This window comes from Syngnathus scovelli, chromosome 6 (assembly GCF_024217435.2).
Source record: "Syngnathus scovelli strain Florida chromosome 6, RoL_Ssco_1.2, whole genome shotgun sequence".
Lineage (NCBI taxonomy): Eukaryota > Metazoa > Chordata > Actinopteri > Syngnathiformes > Syngnathidae > Syngnathus > Syngnathus scovelli.
In genome coordinates this window covers 2274804-2293250 of record NC_090852.1, presented here as the reverse complement: position 1 = coordinate 2293250, position 18447 = coordinate 2274804, and the positions used below count along the sequence as shown (strand labels likewise).

At 46.3% G+C, this 18447-nt stretch overlaps 1 protein-coding gene across 5 annotated transcripts in view; it reads left to right on the top strand.

Moving 5' to 3' along the window:
- ciapin1 (cytokine induced apoptosis inhibitor 1) overlaps window positions 1–18447 on the top strand; it is an 86181-nt gene that overhangs the window by 14928 nt on the left and 52806 nt on the right. For all 5 annotated transcript variants that reach the window (XM_049723106.1, XM_049723104.1, XM_068650950.1 and 2 more), the window contains exons 5-6: window positions 7286–7454; window positions 12332–12405. In XM_049723106.1, the coding sequence (XP_049579063.1) occupies window positions 7286–7454; window positions 12332–12405 (243 nt within the window). The remainder of the gene's footprint in view (window positions 1–7285; window positions 7455–12331; window positions 12406–18447) is intronic.

Below are 18447 nucleotides of genomic sequence, written 5' to 3'. Positions count from 1 at the left end.
GTTCTCCCCTGGCCCGCTTGTAGTCCAGACCTGTCTCCCATTGAAAATGTGTGGGGCATTATGAAGTGTAAAACACGACAGGGAAGACCCCGGAATGTTGAACAACTGAAGTGGTTCATCAAGCAAGAATGGGAAAGAATTCCACATGAGAAGCTAAGAGAATTAGTCTCCTCTCTTTCAAAACGTTTATTGAGTGTTATTAAAAGGAAAGGTGATGTGACGAAGTGGCTTTCCCAACTTCTACAGCACGTGTTATAGCCATGAAATTCTAAGTTAATTATTATTTGAAAAATAAAATAAAGTTTATGAATTTGAGCATTAAATATGTTGTCTTTGTAGTGTATTAAATTGAATATAGGATGAAAAGGATTTTCAAATCATTGTATATTGTTTTCATTTACATTCATTTACACATTTTACACAATTTCCCAAATTCAACCGAATCCGGTTTGTTTGTTTGTATGTGTATATATAATATATATAAATGTATATATATAACCGCTATGGTTGAATAAATGCTTAAGAAAGGCGTTGTTTTTAGTCTTGGAACGGATAACATTTTTTTCCATTATTTGTAATGGGAAAAATATATTCGAAATTCGACCGATTCACTTCTCGAACCGCCTCTAGAACGGATTGTTTGACTGTATATTTACAGTGGAGCCTTGGTTTTCGAACGTCCGGGTTCTCGAACAAAAAATTCGAGATTTTTTTGCTTTGAATGTCGGACAAAATTCGGTTGTTGAACCTCGCGAGACGAGCCGAAAGGACCCGCATGCCATCTGACTCCGTTCGTTATTACATTCTCGTTACTCTGAGGATTGCATCAACTCTAATCATACCTCCAAAGGAAACAATTGGGAGGAGTAAAACCATCCTAAAACACAAAGACGCTCCTAAAGCAATGCGACAGTGAGCGCCCGGCGCGCTGCGGTTGTGCGATCGGACCAAATTAAGCTCCCTGCGCAGAGGTCCACTTAAATTACAGTACTAATTACAGTAATAAGTACATCAGGACTTTAAAAATATTTTCTAAATTTCAGCGACGACTCTGTCACAATAATGTGACCAGCGCGGTGCAGTTGCGCGGTCGGCGACTCGCTACGGTTGCGCGTTCGGCGGTTTTGCACGATCAGGCAAAAATGCGCAAATGAAAAAAATGCTTAAAAAAGGCGTTTTTTTTTCGCTTGGAATAGATTAAATTTTTTCTATTATTTGTAATGGGAAAACATGATTCGGAACTCGAACGATTCACTTCTCAAACAACCTTCTGGAACGGATTGTGGTCGAAAACCGAGGCTCCACTATATACGTACACTGCTCAAAAAAAATTAAAGAAACACTTTGAAAACACATCAGATTTCAATGGTGAAATTTTTTGGGGGGCTATCTATACTGATATAGACAGTTTAATGTCTCAGGAACAAAAGGATGCCACATCTTTTGATGGAAATAAAAGTTTTCAGCCTACAGAGGGCTCAGTATACAGACACCCCAAAAATCAAAGTGAAAAAATGATATGGCAGGCTTGTCCATTTTGCCTAAATTCAATTTCTGCAACCCAAAATGGTGTCTTGTGAGATGTCCTCCCAGATCTGTCTAAGGGCATCAGTGAGCTCCTGTAAAGTCTGAGGAGCAATCTGGCGGCGTATGATAGACTAAAACATTATGTCCCAGAGGTGTTCTATCGGGTTTAGATCAGGTGATCGGGAGGGCCATTCAATTGTGTAAATTCCTTCATCCTCCAGATTCTGTCTGCATACTCTTGCCACAATAGGTCGGGCATTGTTGTGGATCAGGAGGAACCCAGGACCTACTGCACCAGCGTAGGGTCTGACCATGGGTGCAAGGATTTCATCCCAATACCTAATGGCAGTCAGACTGCCGTTCTCTAGCTTGTAGAGGTCTGTTCGTCCCTCCATGGAAATGCCTCCCCAGACCATCACTGACCCACCACCGAACCGGTCATGCTGAATGATGTTGCAGGCAGCATAGCGCTCTCGTTGGCTTCTCCAGACCCTTTCACGTCTATCACAGGTGCTCAGGGTAAACCTGCTCTCATCTGTGAAAAGTACAGGGCGCCAGTGGCGGACTTGCCAATTCTGGTGTTCTATGGCAAATGCCAATCGAGCTCCACGGTGCTGAGCAATGAGCACAGGGCACACGACAGGACGTCGTGCCCTGAGGCCACCCTTGTGAAGTCTGTTTCTGGAGGTCATTCTGTAGGGCTCGGGCAGTGCTCAACATGTTCCTCCTTGCACAAAGCAGCAGATATCGGTCCTGCTGATGGAATGAGGATCGTCTACGGCCCTGTCCAGCTCTCCTAGACTGCCTATCTCCTGGAATCTCCTCCATGCTCTGGAGATTGTGCTGGGAGACATAGCAAATCTTCTTGCAACAGCGCGCATGGATGTGCCATCCTGGAGGAGTTGGACAATCTGCGCAACTTCAGAAGGGTTAAGAAATCGCCTCATGGTCCCAGTCGTGATAATGACTCTAGCTAAAGCCAACACTTGTGGAAAAACTGTTAAAAAAAATCAAGAGGGAGGAACTTGAAATGGCCTCCACCTGCAAAACCAGTCCTGTTTTGGGGACCATGTCGTTGTTGCCCCTCTAATGCACCTGTTGTTAATTCCATCAACACCAATACAGTTGAAACTGTTTAACAACCTCCTCTGCCACGTACCTGACCAAAACCTTACCAGAAAAGTCTAATTGAATTCATGCCATACCCTGATAAAAAACTGTTTCTTTAATTTTTATATATATACGTACATGTGTGTGTGTGTACCTGTGTACGTATATATGTATGTATGTATGTATAATATCATAGTGGCCTGACCAATATAATGTATATCAATTAGGACAAATTCAAATTTACACGCAATAATCTAAATAAGTGGTGACTATCGCTACATCCTAAAACAGGGGTGGGCAAACTGAACTACGTCTTCCCTCCTGTGTTCTGACCGACATCCGGGGGCGAAAAGAGCAAACTGATGAATTATAATTAATTATAATAATAATTTTAATAAAATTGGGTTCGAAATTTTGACTGGGGGGGCCGAAATGGGAGCAGATAGATGCAGTGTTTGTGTGAAGTAATATAAACGACGTAAAGGTTATTGCATAAAAGGTTTTGGCTTTTAGTAGGTAGTAAAGCATTGATATTCAAAAAAAGCTTTTTGAAAACAAATGCATTTATTAACAGCATTAAAAAATATACATATATGTCACCAAAAAACTACTATCAGTGATTCTTATTAAATACGACAGTTATTATGAATACCAGTTTCCATCACTTCAGCGCCTGCAGGTCAGATTTATGAAATATGTTTATTTTATGAGGCGAAATCACATCAAACGGCAAACATTCTGACCAAATACATCATCTTGAAGAATCAGTGAAAGAACACATCTAAATAAAGTAATAAAGAAATCAAAACGGCAACACGGTGACGGATATCTGAAAATCAGAGCAGAGCTTTAACTTACAAACACCTGGTGACAGAGGTGATGAAACGGGAAACACTTCCTTAAAGTCGGCCTTAAGAACTTTAAAAGTGAAGATTCGTCGCAAACAGGTGGTGCATCAATGTCCTTGAGCTTCCTGCATCGTTTGAAAATGAGAATGGTCGCTAGTTTCAATTCCTGCTATTTATACAAATTATCTTCAAAATGCATTTTTTTTCTAGAGAAACTCCCCTTCATTTTCAGTGGGAACAATGTTATTCGTCTCCCTTTTTTTGCTAGTGCGTCATAGTCTGGAGTTAAATTTGTTGTGGCAATTCTTAGGATAGAGCCTAGGTGTTGGTCCGTTAACCAAGATCTATGACGGGCTGTTGACACCGGAACTACGTGCGCCGCTGACGTCAAACTAGATATCAAATAAATGTAATATAAACAACAATTTTAACGAACCATCCGTGTCACTCGAAATCATTAAATCCACCGGAATATTCATCCTCTGTGTCAACCACCTCCCGCCCTAAAAAAAAAAAAAAAACAGCTGTCGATTCCGGACCTACGAGCGCCGCTGACGTCAGCCTAGTTGTCAGTTGGCGGCTCCAATTATTCCACAGATCTACGTATATAACTATATTGTAGCGTTACGAAAGTACCAGGCAAGACGTGGGTTTGGTAACCGGCTCTTCACAAATCAACATTTGTTGGCAACATGTGAGCCAACACACGCAAGCGCCCTGGATCGCTCTTTCCGCCCCCCCTCCCCCACTGCCTTCACGGCCTCCCTAGAAAATCATAAACTACTGAAGTCTAACAACATACACGTTTGCTACTCTAAATTAACTATATCAAATAACTATAACATAAATAACAAGTTTATCGAATAATCTTATCATTAAATCATTAAATCTCCCGACTTCGGAAGTCAGTGAATGGAACTTGTGGTCAGTGAGGCTCCAAATATTTCACAGCCATAGTGCGCCCTCATGCGGTTTAAAGTGAAAATAACATGTGAAGTGATCAACTAAGTAAAGTGTTCATTATCAAGTAAACATTTGTGAAAAAATTCACACATAAGTTGCTCCTGAGTATAAATTGCCCCCCCACCCAAATTATGAAAAGAAAAAAAAACCGCGATTCATAGTCCGAAAAATACTGTAATACAATTTATTCAGGGTTGGCGGGCCGGATTAAAAGGCCCCGTGGGCCGGATGTGGCCCATGGGCCGTAGTTTTCCCATGTCTGTCCTAGAAGCTAATTTGCAATTGATTTAACGTTAGTATTGGAACATTATAGACCAGTGGTTCTTAACCTGGGTTCGATCGAACCCTAGGGGTTCGGTGAATCGGTCTCAGGGGTTCGGCAGAGCCTCCACTGCGGAGGTCCGAACACGCATTTATCGTGTAAAATCGTTAACGCATATCTGAACTGGTCTCACAAAGGCACACTGATTAGCAGGTATGTAATTTGTTCATGCATTGTGTTGGTTTTGTTCTTTGAACAAGGTGATGATCATGCACGGCTCATTTTGTACACCAGTAAAAAAACATATGTCTTGAATTTTAATTTTGTGTGCGTGAATTTTTCGCTAAGGAGGGGTTCGGTGAATGCGCATATGAAACTGGTGGGGTTCGGTACCTCCAACAAGGGTAAGAACCACCGTTATAGACATTGGTTTTATGTTAAGTTATGAACAACAACCTCTTTTTTGTTAACTTACCACAATGTACTCGTAGTGAACTGTGACGTGTTTTTACCTTCTGGAATTGTTTGGCCCTGAATCGCAACGTCAAAATGATGACCTGTCAGCCATGCATGCCATTTACTTTTTGATAGTAAATGGCAGGCATGGCCCTTTACTATATGATTACTGATTACATACTGATTATTTGTGGCAATACTAAATTTTTCATAGTTAAGACCAGACCAGACGTTTGCAGCTAGAATACTCATTTACCACATTAACAATGTATAGAGTGTATTCCTGATAAATTCAATGCTATCCGAATTGAAAATAAATGTGTGTTTGTGTCTCACATAATAATAATCACATGTACAGTAATCCCTCGTTTATCGCGGATAATTGGTTCCAAAAACCACCTGCGATAAGTGAAATCCGCGAAGTACGGTCACCCTCTCAGCTGTACTTTTTTAATTTTTTTTTTTTAATACAGTGTAGCCTTGGTTTTCCGTTCCAGAAGGCTGTTAGAGAAGTGAATCGTTCGAATTCCGAATCATGTTTTCCCATTACAAATAATGGAAAAAAAATGAATCCGTTCCAAGCAAAAAAAAAAAAAAAACGACTTTTTTAAGCATTTTTTCATTTGCGCATTTTTGTCCGATCGCGCAACTGCAGTGCACCGCCGAACGCGCAACCAGGGCGCGTCGCCGACCGCGCAACCATGGCGCGTCGCCGACCGCGCAACTGCACCGCGCTGGTCGCATTATTGTGACAGAGTGGTCGATAAAATTTAGAATTTTTTTTAAAGTCCTAATTTAAGTGGACCTCAGTGAGCAGGGAGCTTAATTTGGTCCGGTCGCGCAACCGCAGCGGGCCGGGCGCTCACTGTCGCATTGCTTTAGGAGCGTCTTTGGGTTTTAGGATGGCTTTACTGCTCCCACTTGCTTCCTTTGGAGGCATGATTAGAGTTGATGCAATCCTCAGAATAACGAGAATGTAATAAAAAACGGAGTCAGTTGGCATGCGGGTCCTCTCGGCTCATCTCGCGAGGTTCAACAACCGAATTTCGCCGATTTGTTCGAGAACCAGGACGTTTGAAAACCGAGGCTCCACTGTATTGAAAACATAAATATTATACGTGTGTGCGTGTAACATTTTAACAAGAAGTACTGGGCAGGCTAACGCGTTAGCGGAAAGATGCTAATTCGAGATCGTGCTCACACACAAAAACGGACCTCTAAAGGAATTTAAACAAACATTTGGAGCAATACTACATTGTCCTAAAGGCTAGACACGTGATCCTTCATTTCTCTTGTTAGGAGACCCACTTACATCGTCAATGACTCCTGTACCACTGTAATCGACATATGTACACGAACGTAAAACAGGAAGTGGTATTGCCTGAAAATGGCCTTCAAAATAAATCACCCTACCTCAAATCAAAGCACGGCTGAATAACATAAATAACATGGAGAATTCTTAACACATATTGTAAATATGTTTTTAGAACAACTTTTAATATAATTTTTTTATAACAAGGTACAAGTGTACATACTGTAAATATGTTTTTAGAATTCTTTTATTATAAATTTATTTCTATAACAAGGTACAACACTGTAAATATGTTTTTAGAACTCTTATTATTATCACAATTTTTTTATAAAAAGGTACAAGTGTATGCACTGCAATTGGCCACTCCTTGCCTCCTGCTGGCGTGTGGGTAAGTTTTGTGCCATAATTCCTCAATTTAGAAGTTTTATTTTGACTTTTTTAAATTTTTTTAATTTGGTAAAAAAGCCGCGATGTAGTGAAACAGCAATAAACGAACTGCGATGTAGCGAGGGATTACTGTATATGAATTGCGGTAATTCTTGCTTTATTGAACCTGTTCAAAAACTTGAAAAGGACTCTCTCACACAGCCTGTTCAGCATCCTACCCTGATAAAAGTAATAGCTTTTTTGTGTTTTGATGGTATGATGTGTCTGTCATATTTGTAAACATCAGTGAATAAATCGAAATCGCAGTTTCTGGCAAAAGAATTGCAATTCAAATTAGGGCTGAACGATTTTAGAAAAACTATGAATTTCACCTTTTATTTGTAATCAGTTGTGTTTGTTTGAATCTTCTTTCCCCTGTAGGTTAGTAACACACAACTGACTTCAGAGGCTTTGAAGACCCTCCTGACAGCTACGGGTTACCATGGAAACACGCTGACCAGAGTACGCTTATCTGCAGTCAAACCAAATTTTGAAGTTGGATCGTCCAGTTCAATAAAGTTATCATTTGGGAAAAATACTCCTCAGCCAGGTATTGTGGGTATAAAACAAATTGCCTTGCAAACACATTAGCATAATTTCTTTTACCATCACACTAATGCATGTCTTTGGTTATTTGTCCAAAGTGATCCTTCTCTGTTACCAATCAAAAACAGTGTGTCGATACACATTTTACATACAGTGTACTGTACAACGTAGTTAGTATGTAGAGAACAGAATGAGTCCATTTTATTTCAACAGCCCTCAATCAGAAAAAAGTCTCAAAAAGCCAAAGTCCACAGTTGACAACCACAAAAATGTGAGTGATTACTTCACAAATTTTGACTCATGCTAAACATTGGAAATGTGTTTTGCCCAGTGGACTGTTTTTCTTTAGATCACTTTGGTAGCAAGTACTCCCCTGCTGGTCGTAGCTACAGTGCGAGGTTATAAAATTGAAATGATTTTTGTTATCTTACGTCAGGCTTGGGCAACTTCAGTCCTCAAGGAATGAGTGTGTGAGTATTCTGGATTGTTTCATGTTTCCCATCTTCTCACACCCGATTCCAATGATCAGCTCCTCGGCAAGCTCTACAGAAGCTGGATAACAATCATGATGATTTGAATCAGGTCTGTTGGAGCAGGGAGACACTTAAAACATCCAGAATACCGGCCCTTGTACACCGGTGTAGCCCACCCTGATTTATGGCGTACATCAACCGAGAGGAGGGGCCGTTAAGTGTAAATAATATTAATAATAATTTATTATATAAATACGAAAAATATGATACGACAGATATTATAAATATGTAATACTCTATATCAGTGGTTCTTAACCCCCCCCCCCCCCCCCGTCCGCGGATGGCTGAACACACCTGAATGTCGTGTAAATTCGCAATAACGCATACATGAACTGGTCATGCAAAGGCAACAGCAGACGTCACACAGTACCAGTTATGGTGCATATACACAACAGTCAGGACCCGTCCCCCCACCCGAAGGTGGAGGGAGGCTACCCTCTTGTTCACCCGGGTAAACCCCAATGTGCAGGTGCCCAGCCAGGGGGCAACAAGTATGCCCACACCTGCTCGACGCCTCTCACCGTGTGCAACTCCAGAGTGGAAGAGTGTCAGGTCTAAACACCACCAGACAATAATCCACATGCTGGAAACAAAGAGGAGAAGACAACCAGCATTCCTTTTGCTCGTGAGGAGAATTAGGTAGAAGGCCCAGTTACAGTCCTCCACCAATTCTGAGCTCCTCTTCCGCTATCTCCTCTTTTTATTTTGGGTTGCCCTGGTTACAAGACTCGTTGCTACACTAAAGGGAGGGGGAATTGTGGCTGTAGCAGCGCTGATTAACTAGCTAACAATGTTGTGTGGTGCGAGGCCGCATGGCCTTGGCCGATTCGTGACCCCAGGAATGCAGAGTCTGTTCTTAGGTGGTTGGCAGCCTCGTTCTCGGCTGCGATCTCCAAACCTGGATGCCGTGTCCCTGTAAAACAATGCTCTGGACTTTCTTGCTACGTTTCACACAATAATAATGATGAGTAAATCATCAGATACCTCTCGTGCATACACTCCAACAAACGTTAAGTAGATGTGAGATAACTTGCATGAAGTCTACTTAACCAAACATTGAGTAAATATGGGATAACTTAAAAACTGTCCCGGTCAACAATTCATAAATAGAAACTACGAGGTATAATAGAGAAAGAACTTATCTTTAGCTAGACAAAGAACAAAGGTGTTCTGTTCATAACTAGTGAGGGCCTCTCACAGATAAAACAAGGAAGGGAGTATAAGAACTCCCTAAAGCCTGGCAGATATGTTGGCCTTGAGCGAAGGTATGAGACCTCTGGTTCAGGCCGGCCAGCGCTTCTACAAAACTAATTATTCTAACAAAGAGAGTCCAGCCCCTCTCAAGAGGGTTTGTACCAGAGCCCAAACTGTGTGGAGGTAAGTCCGACTATGTCTAGTCGAAACTTTTCTGCCTCGCACACCAGGTCGGGCTCCTTTCCAGCCAGAGAGATGACATTTCATGTCCCAAGTGCCAGCTTCTGCAGCCGGGCGTCGGCTAATTACATACTGATTATTTGTTGCAATATTCACTTAGCACCTGACCCATTCTGCCCCTCCCACAGGTAATGAGCCCATGGAAGCCCACATCTCCTTTTTGGGCTGTGCCTGGCCAGGCCCTATGGGTGAAGGCCCGGCCATTAGACGCTCGCCTTCGAGCCCCACCTCCAGGCCTGGCTCCAGAGGGGGGCCCCGATGACCCTTGTCCGGGCGAGGGAAAACAAAGTCTATATTTTTCTTCATAAGGGGTTTGTGTGAGCCGTGCTTTGTCTGGCCCCTCACCGAGGACCCTTTTGCCATGGGTGACCCTACAGGGGGCATGAAGCCTAGGATCCTTGGGACATGCAAACCCCTCCACCACGATAAGGTGACGACTCACGGAGGGGCGTCCTGGTCCCCTTGCAGAAAAGCAGCCCCAAAGCATGTTTTCACCTACATGCTTTACAGTAGGTATGGTGTTCTTTGGAGGCAACTCTTTATTCTTTCTCCTCCCAACACGACGAGTTGAGTTGTTACCAAAGAGTTCTATTTTGGTTTTATCAGACCATATAACATTCTCCCAATCCTCTTCTGGATCATCCAAATGCTCTCTGGCAAACTTCAGGCGGGCCTGGACATGTACTGGCTCAAGCACTGGGACACGTCTGGCACTGCAGGATTTGAGTCTCTGGGGACGTAGTGTGTTAATGATGGTAGACTTTGTTACTTTGGTCCCAGCTATCTGCAGGTCGTTCACGAGGTCTCCCCGTGTTGTTCTGGGATTTTTGTTCACCGTTCTTGTGATCATTTTGACCCCATGGGGTCAGATCTTACGAGGAGCCCCAGATCGAAGGAGATTATCAGTGGTCTAGTATGTCTTCCATTTTCTAATAATTCCTCCCACTGTTGATTTCTTCACACTAAGTTGCTTACCTATTGCAGATTCGGTCTTCCCAGCATAGTGCAGGTCTACAATTTTGTTTCTGGTGTCCTTTGACAGCTCTTTGATCTTGGCCATTGTGGCGTTTGGAGTGTGACTGCTTGAGGTTGTGGATAGGTGTCTTTTGTACTGATGAGTTCAAACAGGTGCCACTAACACAGGTAATGAGTGGCGGATAGAGGAGCCACTAAAAGACAATGTTACAGGTCTGTGAGCACCAGAAATCTTGCTTGTTTGTAGGTGACCTAATACCATATTTTCAATTTCTTTCATAGTTTTGCCAGGGGTGCGTCTTATACTCAGGAGCGACTTGTGTGAAATTATTAACACCTTATCATTTTACATGTTATTTTCACACTAAACTGGATGTAGGTGCTCTAGGCCTGTGGAATTATCGAACCTGCAACTGACAATGAGTCTGACGTAAGCCACGTAGAAGAGGAAACGCTGCATCGTCTACTTCCGGGGTTAGCGGAATTGTGACGCAGAGAATGAAGATTTTGTTGGATTTAATGATTTGGAGTGAAGCGGAGGGTTTGATAAACTTGTTAACATGTTATTTATGCTCGAGTTATTTCAATAACTCTTAATATGTTACGTCAGGCACGTTCTCAGTTCCTTGTTCATGTGTTGATGTAACGTTAGCATCCCGTACCTTCAGCCTGTTGCTGCTTTTTCTATTTTTATTTTAAATTGCCTTTCAAAATGACATGTCTGTTCTTGGTGTTGGATTTTATCAAATGAATTTCCCAACAAAACTGCGACTTATACTTCAGTGCGACTTGTATATATGTCTTTTTCTTCTTTATTATGCATTTTATGGCTGGTGGGACTTATAGTCTGGAAAATACGGTACTTATTTTACCGAGGAATTTACCAATTAATTCATTACAAATTCTACAACGTGATTTCCTGGATTCTTTCCCCCCATTCTGTCTCTCATAGTTGAAGTGAACCTATGATGAAAATTACAGGCATCTGTCATCTTGTAAGTGGGAGAAGTTCCAAAATTGGTGGTTGACTAAATACTTTTTCGCCCCACTGTACATGCATACATTCTTGATTTTTTTGTTTTATGTGACGCCGATGACCAGAACATAGCAACCCTGCATAGCAACCCTGCATAGCAACGCTGTATAGCAACGTTTTCTTGCTGTGTTTTTGCGGTTTAATAACACCCTTGTTTATTAAAACACTGCTATTAGCCAAGTTTTGGAGGTGGGGCCTTTGAAATACCATATTTATTCTAATTATCACCCAGGGCGATAATTAGAGAAGGTTTATGTCCAACAGGGGGGTGGGCGATTAATAGAGAACACCTTTTGTCCGATCTCCAAGGGGCACTGAAATGGGCGATAATATGCATATTTTCCTTATGTAGTATGCAATACCTGCATCTCACTGGTGTTCCTAACACTAGAAGAGCGGCTGTTTTGATCTACCTCTAACAGTGGGGTGCGTCGATTACCGTAGCACATCACATGTTGCGCACGTCATGTTATCGCGATCGTCTTGTTCGAGCGCACGCCCCGATAACGTAATTGCGTGAGGATATTGTAGCGGAGTGACGAGTGTAATTGTATCATAGTTTATGGAGAAAAGAAATTAAAAGGGACATTCGAGGTGCTGTCAAATCAATCTTATTTAAACTTGTGCAATGTCGGCGGCATGCGGTCGCGGAGGAAAACCTAAGTTTTGGGGGGAATTTTTAGCAGCATGGGCGATAATTAGAGGTACCAATGTTTTTTATTTCTGTCATCACTAACACACACTGGGCGATTATTAGAATATGGGCGATAATTAGAATAAATACGGTACATTGTCATTTTTATTTGTGATTTTTGCACTTTTATATGTCATGAAGCTTGAGAGAATGTAACGCATTGGTTAAATGCATGAAGAAATTAATCTTTGTCAATATTTGTTCCACAGGGAGATTAGCTCTGGATCCAAACACCATCAAAATGTGGACACTATCAGCAAACGACATGAATGATGATGATGCGGTGAGGTTCCGAGCCGAATGCCCCTTTTCCATTAGCCCGATTCCACATTTTATATTGCCTTGCTTGCCCCCAAATAATCGCTTTTCCATCTGAATTCCTGGTTTTGCACCAGCCACACAGCCGCGTGCCGGCCGTCTGCAATGTTGTAACAATACAGTATACAGGGGGTCCTCGGTTTACGATGTCGATTCGTTCCTACACAGCGATGTAAACCAAATTTTGGTGTAAGTCGGAACAGTAATAAAATGATACAGTACAGTATTGAATAGAAAGAGAAAAAATTTCTTACCTGTGTGGTTGGCTTGCAGACTGGAAAGGGCATTGCTAGAGAGTGACGACGCAACAGTCCAAAATGGCGTAAACCATGTGAGTGGGTAACGCTGTCTTCCTCCGTCCACAGCCTCTCTCATGGTGTATTCTTCCGCCATGCGCACCAACTAGTTCCCCCGCCCGTTACAAATCTTAGGACACCTGTAAGACGCTTACGATGCAAAACCACTTAGGTCGAAAAAAGGCTTTAAATATATGAGATGAAATACGAAAGAATCTATCCTTCCATCCTTCCATTCATCCATCCATCTTCCTCCGCTTATCCGGGGTCGGGTCGCGGGGGCAGCTGCTTTGGGAGGGACTCCCAGACTTCCCTCTCCCCAGCCACTTCATCCAGCTCATCCCGGGGGATCCCAAGGTGTTCCCAGAACATAATCTCTCCAGCGCGTCCTGGGTCGTCCACGGGGTCTCCTACCGGTGGGACATGCCTGGAACACCTCCCCAGGGAGGTGTCCATGAGGCATCCTGATGAGATGCCCGAGCCACCTCATCTGGCTCCTCTCAACGTGGCGGAGCAGCGGTTCTACTCCGAGTCTCTCCCGGATGACCGAGCTTCTCACATTACCTCTAAGGGAGAGCCCGGACACCCTGCGGAGGAAACTCATTTCGGCCGCTTGTATCCGGGATCTCGTTCTTTCGGTCACAACCCATGGCTGAGGGTAGGAGCATAGGTCGACCGGTAAATTGAGAGCTTTACCTTTTGGCTCAGCTCTCTCTTCACCACGACGGACCGGTACAGAGTCCACATTACTGCCGACGCTGCACCGATCCGCCTGTTGTACTCGCGCTTTACCCTGCCCCCACTCGTGAACAAGACCCCAAGATACTTGAACCCCTCCACTTGGGGTAGGATCTCATCCCCGATCCGGAGAGGGCATTCCACCCTTTTCCGACCGAGGACCTTGGACTCGGATTTGGAGGTGCTGACCCTCATCCCGACCGCTTCACACTCGGCTATGAACCGCTCCAGTGAGAGCTGGAGATCACGGCTTGAAGAAGCCAACAGCACCACGTCGTCTGCCAAAAGCAGAGAGGCAATGCTGAGGTCCCCAAACCGGGCACCCTCAACGCCTCGGCTGCACCTAGAAATTCTGTCCATAAAAATTATGAACAGAATCGGTGACAAAGGGCAGCCTTGGCGGAGTCCAACCCTCACTGGGAACCAATCCGACTTACTGCCAGAAATGCGGACCAAACTCTGGCATCGGTGATACCCGCCCTTATCAGTTGGCTCGGCACCCCGTACTCCCGAAGCGCCCTCCACAGAACCTGCCGAGGGACACGGTCGAACGCCTTCTCCAAGTCCACAAAACACATATGTGGACTGGTTGAGCGAACTCCCATGCCCCCTTGAGGATCCTGCTGAGGGTGTAGAGCTGGTCCACTGTTCCACGGCCAGGACGAAAGCCACACTGCTCCTCCTGAATCCGAGGGTCGACTTCCCGATGGACCCTCCTCTCCAGCACCCCTGAATAGACCTTACCAGGGAGGCTGAGGAATGTGATTCCTCTGTAGTTGGAACACCCCCTCCGGTCCCCCTTCCTAAAGAGGGGAACCACCACCCCAGTCTGCCAATCCAGATGTCCACGCGATGTTGCAGAGGCATGTCAACCAGGACAGCCCCACAACATCCAGAGCCTTTAAAAACTCCGGGTGGATCTCATCCACCCCCGGGGCCTTGCCCCCGAGGAGTTTTTTAACTACCTCAGTGACTTCGACCCCAGAGATTGGAGAGTTAACCTCAGAGTCTCCAGGCCCTGCTTCCATAATTTCAAAGTCAAAGTCAGCTTTATTGTCAATTTCTCCACATGCCAAAGACACACAAAGAAACCGAAATTTCGTTCCCCCCTATCCCACGGTGACAAGACATGGCTCACAACAGACAAACAAGTAAACAAGTATAACAAAAGCGTGCTGAATAAATAATGAATAAATAAATAAATAGGAGGAGGGAAAAAAAAAAAAAAAAAAGGAGCAAGTGCGCGTACAGCAGCATTCCCGAAAATAGCGCAACAGTGCCGCACGCTACGCAGAAGGGGGTAGCGAGTTCAGGGCCCTAACAGCCTGGAGAAAGAAGCTGTTGGCGAGCCTGGTGGTGCGGGAGCGCAGGCTCCTGTACCTCTTCCCAGAGGGCAGAAGGTCAAACAAAGAGTGAGCCGGGTGACTCACATCTCTGGCAATCGAGGTTGCCTTGCGGGCGACATGGGAGGTGTAAATGTCCTTCTGGGAGGGTAGCGAAGCACTAATAATCTTACCAGCCGTATTCACTATGCGCTGCAGGGCCTTCAAGTTCTGTTCAGTGCAGTTACCACCCCAGACAGCGATGCAACTGGTGAGGACGCTCTCAATGGTGCCACGGTAAAATGTAGACAGGACTGCCTGAGGAGCACATGCACGCCTGAGCTTCCGCAGGAAGTACAAGCGGCGCTGAGCTTTCTTTGCCAGTGACGAGGTGTTTTCGGACCAGGAGAGATCCTCACTGATGTGCACCCCCAGGAACTTGGTGCAGCTCACCCTCTCCACCACAGCACCGTCGATGATCAGCGGCACGTGTGTTGTGTGACCCTTCCGGAAGTCAACAATCATTTCCTTGGTCTTATTGACGTTCAGCAGGAGGTTGTTGTCCCTGCACCACGTGGTCAGAAGGTCAACTTCCGACCTGTACCGAGTCTCGTCGCCCTTCGTGATGAGACCCACCAGAGTCGTGTCGTCAGCAAACTTTACTATGCGGTTGTCGCTGTAGGTCGCAGTGCAGTCATGCGTCAGCAGGGTGAAGAGCAATGGACTGAGCACGCAGCCCTGGGGGGCTCCCGTGCTCAGCGTGATGCTGGCGGAGATTTTGTCGCCAACACGCACCACCTGAGGCCTCTGACAGAGGAAGTCCAGTATCCAGTTGCAGAGGGAGGTACTGAGGCCCAGCTCGTCGAGTTTGCAGATGAGTCGCTGCGGCACAATGGTGTTGAAGGCAGAGCTGAAGTCCACAAACAGCAACCTCACATATGAGTCCTTTCTCTCCAGGTGGGTGAGGGCCGAGTGGAGGGCAGAGCAGATGGCATCCTCAGAGGACCGCTTGGCACGGTACGCAAACTGGAAAGGGTCAATGGTGGGGGGGAGATGTGCTCCATGACCAGCCGCTCAAAGCACTTCATGATGATGGGCGTCAGTGCCACAGGGCGGTAGTCATTGAAGCAGGACGGTGCAGGGTTCTTTGGCACAGGAACGATGGTGGCAGCCTTGAAACACGAGGGGACGATGGCCTGCTGCAGGGAAACGTTAAAGATGTCCGTGAAGACACCCGACAGCTCCCCAGCACAGTCCTTCAGCCTGTTGTCAGGGCCCGCCGCCTTACGGGTGTCAATAGCGGCAAGCGCCCTCCTCACACCGTCGGCAGAGAGGCGCAGGGGCTGCTCGTGTGGGGGGGGAGTGGACTTCAGTGGGCAAGTGCTGTTCTGGCGAGCAAAGAAGCGGTTCAGATCGTTCAGCAGACGGACGTCGCCCTCACAGCTCCTCGGCGCGGGCTTGTAGTCCGTGATGGTCTGAATGCCCCGCCAAAGGCTACGTGCATCCTTGCTGTCCTTGAAGTGGGTGGAGACCTTGCACGAGAACGCCTTCTTCGCTTCTTTGATGCCTCGGGACAGGTCGGCCCTCGCTGTCCTCAAGCCAGCCTCATCCCCCGCTCTGAAAGCCTTGTCCCTGGCCCTCAACAGTCTGAGGACAGCCCCCGTCAGCCACGGCTTCCAGTTCGCGCGAGTGACGACGGATTTTGAGCAAGTCACATCATCGATGCACTTTGTGATGTAAGAGGTAACAGAGTCAGTATACTCCTCTATGTCCGTCCAATCGTTGTAGGTGGCTGCCTGCTTAAATAAGTCCCAGTCAGTGGTGTCGAAGCAGTCACGAAGTGCATCGGAGGCACCCTCAGGCCACACTCGAACCTGCCTCCGAACCGGCCTGGATGCCTTCACCAATTGTCTGTATGCGGGCAAAAGCAAAACGGTGAGATGGTCAGAAAGCCCCAGATGGGGGAGGGGGGTGGCTTTGAAAGCTCCCTTTTGCGCCGAGTAGACTAGGTCCAGGAAGCTGTCTCCACGTGTCGGAAAGGGAACATGCTGGTGAAGCCTCGGGAAAACAGACTTCAGGTTGGCATGATTGAAGTCTCCAGCGAAGATGGTGAAACCGTCAGGGTGCGCTGTTTGCTGTTCACTGACAGCCTGGTACAGTTCACCAAGCGCCGCGATCCTGTCTCCTTCGATGTTGGAAGGCGGGATGTATACCGCGACTAGCAGAATCGCGGTAAATTCCCTCGGCAGATAAAAAGGACGGCACTTAATGATCACAAACTCCACAAGCGGCGAGCAGTGCTTACATACCACCACAGAGTCCCGGCACCATTCTTCTCGGATGTAGACGCATATTCCACCTCCACGCGACTTTCCCCCTCGTACAATGGCACGGTCCGCCCGATAGCACGCTAGCCGCTCCAGATGCACTGCAGAGTCCGGAATGTTGTCACTCAACCAGGTCTCGGTGAACACGAGCACACAGCAGTTCCGCACCGTCCGGTTCGTAGACCTCAGCAGGCGAACGTAATCCATTTTGTTGTCCAGCGATCGAACATTCGCCAGAAGAATGGAAGGCGTGTCGGTGGAATTGAGGAGGTCTTCGAAGTATTCTCCCCACCGACTCACTACATCCCGAGTCGAGGTCAGCAGCACGCCATCTCCACTGTAAACAGTGTTGACGGTGCACTGCTTCCCCCCTCCTGAGACGCCGGATGGTGGACCAGTATCTCCTCAAAGCCGTCCGGCAGTCATTCTCCATGGCCTCGCCAAACTCCTCACATGCCCGGGATTTTGCCTCCGCAACCGCCGAAGCCGCGTTCCGCTTGGCCATCTGTACCTGTCAGCTGCCTCCGGAGTCCCACAGGCCAAAACAGCCCCCAATAGGACTTCTTCTTCAGCTTGACGGCATCCCTTACCGCCGGTGTCCACCAGCAGGTTCGGGGATTGCCGCCACGACAGACGACAGACACCGACCACCTTACAGCCACAGCTCCGGTCGGCTGCCTCATCAATGGAGGCATGGAACATGGTCCACTCGGATTCAATGTCACCCGCCTCCCTGGGACGTGGTAAAAGCTCTGCCGGAGGTGGCAGTTGAAGCTCTTCCTGACCAGGGATTCTGCTAGACGTTCCCAGCAGACCCTCACAGAGCGTTTGGGTCAGCCAGGTCGCACCGGCATTTTCACCCACCATCGTAGCCAAGCCCCCACCAGGTGGTGATCAGTTGACAGCTCCGTCCCTCTTTTCACCTGAGTGTCCGAAACATGCGGCCACAAATCCAATGACACGACTACAAAGTCGATCATCAAACTGCGTCCTAGGGTGTCCTGGTGCCAAGTGCACACATGGACACCCTTATGGTTGAACATGGTGTTCATTATTGACAATCCGTATCGAGCACAGAAGTCCAATAATAGAACACCGCTCGAGTTCAGATCGGGGCGGCTGTTCCTCCCAATCATGCCCTTCCAGATCTCACTGTCATTGCCTACGTGAGCATTGAAGTCACCCAGTAGAACGATAGAGTTTCCAGAAGGAGCGCTCTCCAGCACTTCTTCTAAGAACCCCAAAAAGGGTGGGTACTCATCACCCCTGAAAATGATGAGTTTAAAACAACCCACCTTGGGTTGAAAATTAGACCGACCCAGTC